The sequence below is a fragment of the Bos javanicus genome, chromosome 7, assembly GCF_032452875.1.
Source record: "Bos javanicus breed banteng chromosome 7, ARS-OSU_banteng_1.0, whole genome shotgun sequence".
NCBI lineage: Eukaryota > Metazoa > Chordata > Mammalia > Artiodactyla > Bovidae > Bos > Bos javanicus.
In genome coordinates, this window is record NC_083874.1 from 105617270 (window position 1) to 105626971 (window position 9702).

Here is a 9702-nt window from a genome sequence, read left to right on the forward strand (position 1 = left end):
GGCATTCCTTTGTTGATGACACTTAGGCTGCTTCCCCGTCTTGGCTACTGTGAACATTGGGGTGCATTATCTTATTAAATTAACGCTTTCATTTTTTCTGGCTATATACCCAGGAATGGAATCACTGGACCACGTGGCTCTATTTTAGTTTTTTTTAAGGAACCTCTATACAGTTTTCTTTTCTTTTTTTTTTTTTTTAAATTTTGATAAATTCTAATATTTATTAAATTATAAAGTCTGTAATCAAAAAAAAAATGTGGATCAAGAGAAACCTCTTAACTACAAGGACTAGACAGCAAAGCCTATGAGAACGCTATGAAGTGTGTTACAAACAAGATTCTGAAACATAAGTTATAAGCTGTTTCCTTTACATTTCCATTTCAGTAACTTTACTGTTAAGTAGTTGTTATTTTAAAACCCCAAATTCACATTTGTTCTCACGTTATTTAAGCTTTCTGTTCATACTGATACCAGACATCTTGTAGGTGCCAAATTTTGGTAATGGTTTTACGTCAATCCATGCAGAAAAATATGAACCAAGGCAATAGTCAGATGAGGACCATTAATGCACAAATACACACACGCTGGCCAAAAGAACCGAAGGTATTTTAAAAAACTATAAAATAAACAGACCTCAAGAAAACTGCGTTATTACTAAACAGCTCTCAACTATTAACACCCAAGTTCTTTATATTAAATAAATTTCTCAACAGAGGTGTGTTAGACATATTAATTACAAGTCTATCCTTCCCATACCCCTTCCCACCCCAACTCCCAAAATGCACTACTGGGGATGAGTATAATGTTACGTGGGCAAAAATTTACAGATAACCATTTTCATCTTGAGCATGGATCTGAAAACTTTTATTTAAACTTCCGTTACTGTGCACTGTCCATCAGGCCTTCGAGATCTGACACTCACTGTTCCACCCGCTGCCACTGATCGATCAGATACTGTCTGACTTGGATTAGGAACCAAAAGTCTCTGTTGGGTCAAGGAGTGTTGTGCAACAAGCGCAGATACATCCTCACTATCACTACTGGCATCGGATTCGGTTTCTTCCATCGAAGTGTCTGGTGCTGGTACCCTGCCTGAAGATGGTGATTCATGCTCTTCTTCTCCTTCCCCTCTATGACTGCTTTCCGCTATGCTGTCTCCACCAAGTTGTAAATGTGCAAAAGAGTCTTCCAGAGAAGTGCCTGCATCAGGGGATGGTGTGGCGGGGCTTGTTAGCTGACCGTCTACTGACGTCAGGGGCCTCACAGAAGACGACTGAACAGAAGCTCCGCTCTGAGCTGGTACACTGTCCGCTCCGTCAGCAGAGCTCTCTCTCGCCAGGTTTACAGTATTAGCATCGCAGTCCAGCCTGAGTCCAGCTACTCCCTTCTTTGGTATATCTATCATATCCCGCTTGATCTTCCTGCGACGTCCATGTTCGTTTCTCCTATACTGTACCATATTTTCAAGATCGGCAACATACAGAAACCCGGCAATTAACATTCCAGTGCTCTTTTTACCTTTGGAAAAAGCCTCTTCCAGCTCTCTGCTAGTGCGCTCGTCATACTGCCACCACCCATTTCTTCCTTCATAATACCAGGCATATTCACCGTTTCCTCTACTTGCTGCCTTGAGTTCTTCTGGTGACAACAAGGTTGGCTTATCAAGGAAATCTTCGGGAATTTCTTGTCGACAGAGGGCACATCGCTTTCCAAGCCATGAAGCTCCCTTCACACACAGATAGCAGAAAACATGCTTACAAGGCAGACTGACTGGGTGAACACATGTCTGCAGACAAATGGCACATTCAGGGACAGTTAGAGAAGGTGCAGTATTAGAACAGGACTCATTTGCTTTCCTGTTTGTAGGAAGCATGTTTATAGAGTGATCAATTTCTCCACAGCCAGCCATCATTTCTATTACAGACCCCACAGATGCCTGCCACAAAAATAAAATCTTATCTTCATGAGTAATCAGCCAGTTTGCAGAATTTTCTCCTCCATTGCTGGATCATCCTCTGTGGCCACAGCCGAAGCCGCCTCGCCGTCTTTTCTCTTCGGCCTCCGAGCCTGCAGCGGCCGAGAACGCGCGCGCGGGCGCGCGGCCCTCTATACAGTTTTCTATTGGAGAAGGAAATGGCAACCCGCTCCAGTATTCTTGCCTGGAGAATCCCAGGGACAGAGGAGCCTGTTGGGCTGTGCTTTCTATGGGGTCGCACAGAGTCGGACACAAATGAAGCGACTTAGCAGTATACAGTTTTCTATAGCGGCTGCGCTAATTTACATTTCTGCCAACAGCGTAGGAGGGTTCCTTTTTCTCTACATCCTCTCCAGCATTTGTTATCTGTAGGCTCTTCAATGATAGCCATTCTAACAGGTGTGAAGCAGTATCTCATTGTGGTTTTGACTGCCTTTCTCTGATAATTAGTAATGTTGAGTATCTTTTCATATGCCTGTTGGCTATCTGTTTGTCTTCTTTGAAAGAATGTCTATTCAGGTCTTATGCCCATTTTAAAATTGGATTGTTCTTTTTTTTTTTTTTAATATATATATATAGAGTTGTGTGAGCTGTTTATATATTTAAATATCAACCCCTCGGTCACATCACTTGTCAATACGCTCTCATTTCACAGGCTTTTCCATTTTGTGTCAGTGGTGTCTTTCAAGCTTAATTAGGTCCCATTTGTTTATTTTTGCTTTTATTTTTTTATTTTTTGACTGAGTAGACAGAACTCCCAACAAAAAAAATTGCTACAAGTTATGTTAGAGTGCTTCCCCTGTGTTTTTCTCTAAAAATGTTATGATTTGGGATCTTACATTTAGATCTTTAATCCATTTTGAATCAATTTTTGTAAACGCTGTGAGAAAATGTTCTAACTTCTTTCTTTTACAAGTATCTGTCCAGTTTTCCCAGCACTGCTTATTGAAATGACTGTCTTTTCTCCATTGTCTATTCTTGATACTTTAATCATGGATTAATTGACCACAGGTGCATGGATTTACTTCCGGGCTCTATGTTCTGCTCCATGGATCTTTGTGTCTGTCTCTGTGTCAGTAACATACTGTTTTGATGACAGTAGTTTTGCAGTATTGACTAGAGTCTACGAGGTTTATAACTCCAGCTTTGTTCTTTTTTCTCAAGATTGCTTTGTTAACTTAAGGTCTGTTATTCAAGGCTCCTTATGGATTTGAATTATTTTTTGTAGTTCTGTGAAAAAATGTCATAGGTACTTTAGTAAAGATTGCATTAAATCTGGGGATTGCTTTGGGTAGTATGGCCATGTTACAATACTAATTCTTCCAATCCAACAGCACAGGATATCCAGTTCTGCCACTTTCAGACTGTGTATCTGCTGCTGCTGCTGCTAAGCCATATCAGTCATGTCCAACTCTTAGCGACCCCATAGACTGCAGCCTACCAGGCTCCCCCGTCCATGGGATTTTCCAGACAAGAGTACTGGAGTGGGGTGCCATTGCCTTCTCCAGACTGTGTATCTGGGAGTACATTATTTAACCTCTCTGAGTTTAAGCATTCTCTTCAAAATATACGGAAAGCTAGCACAGCCTTTCAGGGTTGTCATGATTAGGTACCTGTATGGAAAGTTTCTCAGCAGTGGTTGCAACAAAGGAGAGTGATAAGCTGGAACCTCTATTGTTCTTGCGAAGGCTGCAGCTCTTGCCAAGGCTGAATGCCAAAGGCTGAGGTAAGTTTGACCTTGGTTCCCCACACCAAGGTCGAAGGTGTCCTCTGTTAGAGCTCACTCACAAAGAAATGGAGAGAAGGTTTGAGCCTAAAATGAGACTCCTCTGCTGGCAAATGTAAACAAGCTGGCCTTCTTCTTTGAGGCTGGGAAAAGTTGGCAGTTTGATCTGTCAGCTTGTGCCGCCTCCGTATTATCTGGCTTCTTCACGTGGCTGTAGCTGTTTTCTCTTGGAACCAAGTTTTGAGGGACACCCTAGGCAGAATCGCAGACCTTTCGATCAACCAGTCTATCACTGGACTAGTCGTCTCATTTTGGTACTTTAATTTTCTAAACAATATAAACTTAATGTGCGTGGAGTATACCTGTTTTGCATAAAACTATATCTTTCCGAAACTCAGAGAACTATCTTTGTTTGAATCATCTAAAAGGTAGATAAGTCAGTCAGTAAGTTCAGTTGCTCAGTCCTGTCCAACTCTTTGCGACTCCATGGACAGCAGCACACCAGGCTTCCCTGTCCATCACCAACTCCCAGAGTTTACTCAAATTCATGTCCATTGAGTTAGTGATGCCATCCAACCATCTCATCCTCTGTCGTCCCCTTCTCTTCCTGCCCTCAATCTTTCCCAGAATAAGGGTCTTTTCTAATGAGTCTGTTCTTCACATTAGGTGGCCAAAGTATTGGAGTTTCAGCTTCAACATCAGTCCTTCCAATGAATACCCAGGAATGATTACTTTAGGATTGACTGGTTTGATCTCCTTGCAGTCCAAGGGACTCTCAAGAATCTTCTCCAACTCCACAGTTCAAAAGCATCAAGTCTTTGGCACTCAGATTTCTTTATGGTCCAACTCTCACATCCATACATGGCTACTAGAAAAACCATAGCTTTGACTAGAGGGACCTTTGTTGGCAAAGTAACATCTCTGCATTCTAATATGCTATTTAGGTTGATCATAGCTTTTTGGAAATACCCTATCTAAAAGGTAGATACTGTTATTATTTCCAAACCAAACGTTTTCATGTTAATCTTTTTAGTAAAATTCCCCATGGTAAAATAAAGAGTAAGACAATAGGAATATCAGAATTACTTTACCCATATTTACTTCACAACTTCCCTGAAACTCATCCTTTTCATAAAGAGTTAACAATTATATAAACACTGAGAATGATCTAACAAAGCCACTGGATACTCCTATTTTTGTTATCAGTTGTTCATCCTACAACCAAGCCATTTTAGAAAACTAAAAGTTTATAAGGATCATGGTGGCGAATGAAAAAACCATCTCAACGTCGAAAGCCTATGTCATATTTGAAAGAGGTGGGTGTCCCTTGACAAAGCTGATGCTAAGTGAACATACATGAATAATGGGAACTACATGGAGTGTGTAAAACGTTATCACAGTGAAGTAAGTGGAATCTGGTTTTAGGTCTGCCTTCATCGCAGACTGCTATGAAAATCCCCAAATTTCTAAAGTATCTTAGTTTTTTCTCAACTTTAAGAATGAACTGATGTTGATGTATGGCAAAACCAATACAATATTGTAAAGTAAAAAATAATAATAATAATAATAAAAATTTAAAAAATAAGAATAAAATTGTCATACCCTTAAAAAAAAGAAAAAAAGAATGAAGAACTGGGAGACCACTCTCTGCCCAGACTTTGCTGGAAGATTCCTCAAATTATTCTCCTTTTAAAAATGAGAAACTAAGATGAAGACATTTTGAACAAATTAAGCTAAAACAATGACAGCAAGCCCTGGCCTTTTTCCTGAGCAGTTTGTTCTGGAAAGAAGGGGAAGCATGTGCAGAAGCTCATGGAAAAACTAAAAGATGTGTTCTATGCAAAGGTTCCTGTCTATTATGAAGGAAAATGATCTTGCATTATAGAAGAAACGTTTCAAGATAGATTTTTAAATTATGCTGAAATATGCTTTGAAGAAAGGATGTGGGAATTTTAAAAAGAAAATTATCGAAAGCTCTTTCTTGGTGTGGTTTAAGTGCTAGCTGAAGACAAGTTGAGCTATATGACTTCCTGAAATTCCTGTGAGCCTAGAGGCTTTGAAATTTAACTCACACCGTCAGGCCCCACAGTCGTTTTCTTCATTTACCGATTCACCTATTAAACGCTTGCTGAGCGTCTACTACATGCTTGGTTCTGTGCGAAGCTCTGAGAGGTGCGGTGACCAACATGACGCAGTAAGACTACGACCCAGCCTGCAGACGCTCCCGCAGAGAAGGAGACTGCGTGAGCGCGGGGCGGAAGTGAAACGGTGACGCGCACGCGCGGCCGTCTTCATTCTCTTTTCGCCAATCTGCTCTGTGACCCACACAGCTTTCGCTTCCTTCTCTTTTGAATCCCCCACTCGGATCTGGTCTGTTTTGCAGAATGCTTACCCCAACCACCCCCACTTTCCATGTCCCTTTTCTTGTATAAAGGACTCGAATAAGAGCACATGGAGTCTTACTCATCGCTTTCATAACAAATCTGTAATTCAGAATCGTTCCATTAGAGGAAAGGGATTTATACTTTGAAAGATGGTGTTTATTACCATGAATACCATCAATAGTGGTTCTCTATGATACTGTATAGATAATAAGGCAAAAGGAAGTTACTTAGTCCAGATGTGGGAAATCGTTGGTGAGAGAGAGAATTCTTGGTACTCTTCAAATTGCTCTACCATAAACTGTGTTCTTCCAGAGCCAGCCCTTGGTCTATTGCCCTGTTTCTTCAGGGTTCCAAAAAATAAGTGCCAAATAGCGGAGGCACCATAGATCATCTGCGTAACTGTCTTACGCCAGCCCCCTGCATCATCCTGAATGAATTAATTCTGTGTAGGTTTCAGTTTCGCGTATTTTCCTTCTTTGGGGGATCCTAAAAATGTGCGCTTCCATTATTTAATTTGAAGCTGTCTCAGCGGAATCAAAACATATAGAGCAATAAAAAAAGGTGTTGTTGAAATTCTGCTCACCCCTTGCCTGTTCAACTACCATAAAATTCAGACTGCACATAAGACATAGGCTAGGTCTAGACCATTTGAATGACAAGTTCAAAATGCAGTCAGACATCTGGATGATTCCAGAGATCCAAGTGTTTGGCATTATATAGACAAATATATGGATGGTGGCCAGTTTGTTAAAATGCTGGAGGTGGTTTATGAAAACCCCTCCTCCTTACCTAAAGTATTCCACCAAGGGCAAAATATCTTCACCCCAGTTTTCCTGTGAAGACTGTGCAAAAAGTGATTTTGAGAAAAAAAATTAAAAAATAAAGGGGGGCCTGTCTTCCTGCATAGTATCAGATACTGGCCCAAAATAAATGCTTTTGGCTAGTCCAATAGGTAAAATTATCTGCTTCTAAATTTCAGTGTCTGGCATTTCTCCATTGTAGCTGACCTCATGGCACTATATTCCCTAAGAGACGTTTCTTTCTTCCCTTAGCTTTTCCCATAGCCCGGCAAGTAAGGCTAGGAATGGCCCCCCAAAACAGGCTTCTTAATAGCAAACACAAACATAAAGCTTTAGTCCATGCGCATTAATTTTCAAAATTTCTACATTTGGATGATATTAACCCTATTTGCAGCATGAAGCTGACAAGTTCATACAGACTTTTAACACCCCATTAATCTTACTTTGTTAGACTAGGGCATACACCAGCCAAAAACTGGAAATTTGATTAGCTGGTCCCATGCATTAGCTATCTCATTGCTATGGCATTTTAAAATATTTTCCAGATATACAAAGCCGTGTTAGTTTTTTGAAGGTCTTTAGGGGGTTAGCAAAAAAACATACCAAATAACCTCCTTGTAAAACACTTCTACTTTGGCTACCAAAAAAAAAAAAAAAAACTGATTTAGAAATTTTTGTTTTCAACTGATAAATAATAATCTTAAAGAGAACTGTGCAGCCTAAACTTTGATTTGTGGTAACCTTTCAGCTCTGGGCATTTTTTCCCTAATCCTCTAGATTTATCAGGATCTAGTACATTTTTTTTTTCTAGTGGCAATTTGATAATAATTTTGAATTTCATACAATATGCTGGGCTTTTCAGAAAATCCTTCTGATGGACATGAATCCAATTGGAGTCATTTTGAAATGGATAGTCAATTTATTGGATTAGCTGATAAGGTGATGAAAATCTCTTTTAATCAGATGGATATCTTTAATGAATCAAAAAAGGCTTTTTCATCCATCCCTATCTCATTAAAGCCTTTGTAAATCTCATGGAATGACTTAATGGTACATTTTATGTCCTTTTCTTCTTTTGTGATTTTAAACAGCTTAGCAAATTGTTCATAGAGAGAACTGTGTATCGCAGCATAACTGCTTCAATTCAGAGTCTAATTCAGCCCCTTGCTCACAAGGAGCTGGCCAACCACGCCAAAATCAGGAAGACACCAGGACTAATCTATTTTAGATTCTCTGAGACCAGAAAAATAAGTTGTAATGCACAAGGGCATTTTCTCCTGGAGGTTTCACCTGAGATTTCCATCTTTTCTCTCATCTCCACATTAAGCAAAAAGAAAAGAAGCGTGGCCTGAGGCAAAGCAAGGCCTTTTCCTCTAAACTCCAGAATAGTGTCACAGTTGGTGAAAGCAGCTGATTTAACAGAGTGACTTACAACAGATATATTCACCTGAGGATTATTTCAGCTTCTCAGCAAAATGACTGGACAGTTAAAGGTATATGCCCTTTTTCGTTATCTCATTTCGTAACTGATAATCAGTCATTAAATACTTCTACAGTAACAAGTGTTACCCCTAAGGAAACCAACACCCATTTCCATTTTGTTAGTATTCAAATTAATATCCACTACTTTTTCTCTTGTGGAAGCCTATAACGTACCGTTTCTGTCACCAAGAATCTGGTATGCCTAGGGAGCTCGTAGCTCAAGAAGCAACCTCAGTTTTCTGAACAGGTATCTGTATTCACTTCAAGCAGGATCAGGAAGACAAGGCAAACTTCATTGTGTTTCCTGTGTGTCGGGTCACGTCCCACACTTCCCAAGTCGGCCACGTGGGGCGTTTCCCATCTGGTCGACCAACACCCCCTTGAGCCTCTCATCTCACCTGTTAGCACTTCATCCCGCTCCTACTCAACAACAGAGTCACCAAAGCTCAGACTGAAGCTGCCAACTATTTTTAATCACAAAAGGTGTACAGCTATTCTCTTGCAATACAAAACATCCATCAATCCTACGACATTTTGAACATATGTCATTCTAAACTTCACAAAGTTTTAAGGTTAGCTCCTTTTAAGCAGAAGAGTCTTTTCTTAGAACTTGCGTTTCAGAAGATAAATCTAATCATGCCAGAAAGCACAGCTTTTAAATTGGCAATTGCCTGTAGAAGTTGGCTCTGTGACTTTTTAAAAGAAAATCGGAAACTTAAACAACTCCTATATATTGAGTATATATTATTTCTCTCCAAAACCATTCAGTTTTGAATAAGCACTTTATTACACTATTTGCATTTTTAAATATAGATTTTAAGATTGAATGCTGATCTGTTTCCCTGATTCACACGGCTCATGTCTTACTTGAAAGCAGCTACGTGAACTTTAGCTGAGGAGTTTCACTTATTCTCCTCAAGTGCTATCTCTGGGGAATAATTTCCTGTGGGAAGTAACTGTAGGAGTGTCTCCATTGTTCTATGGAAAACTAAGAACAGCTGCAACATTTTTAAGAATAACCTACATAGAAAGTGTCAAATTAGGGGCATTCCTTCTTTTCCCTTGACTAAACGCAGCCATCTTCTTTAAGCACTGACTGAAAGGGAATTTGTTAGCCATGCTGATGTGTCTAAAACAGGCCAGATATCACTAAACAGAAATTCAATAATATTTTTTTTTCCAGCATTAAAGGAGATAACTGTTAAATACCATTTATCTTGTCTGGGTTCATGATTAATGAGGTGTGTGTATCCTTTTGCTTCCCTCTATCACTTTTTCTTTTAATCAGTGTTAGCATACCAAGGTTATAGTATCTTCTAGATTTGTTATGTGGTA

The 9702-nt window shown here is 39.7% G+C and overlaps 1 protein-coding gene across 1 annotated transcript; it reads right to left on the reverse strand.

The window, feature by feature from the left end:
* Positions 1–361: 361 nt before the first annotated feature.
* Positions 362–2095, reverse strand: LOC133251734 (E3 ubiquitin-protein ligase RNF146-B-like). Its single transcript, XM_061424524.1, has one exon. It carries the CDS (start codon positions 1910–1912, stop codon positions 869–871), a length of 1044 nt encoding a protein of 347 aa, XP_061280508.1. The 5' UTR covers positions 1913–2095; the 3' UTR covers positions 362–868.
* Between the last annotated feature and the right edge of the window lie 7607 nt (positions 2096–9702).

What these genes read in the sequence shown, in the direction of transcription:
- LOC133251734 (XM_061424524.1), bottom strand. Translation starts at nt 1,912, where the DNA reads ATGATGGCTGGCTGTGGAGAAATTGATCACTCTATAAACATGCTTCCT.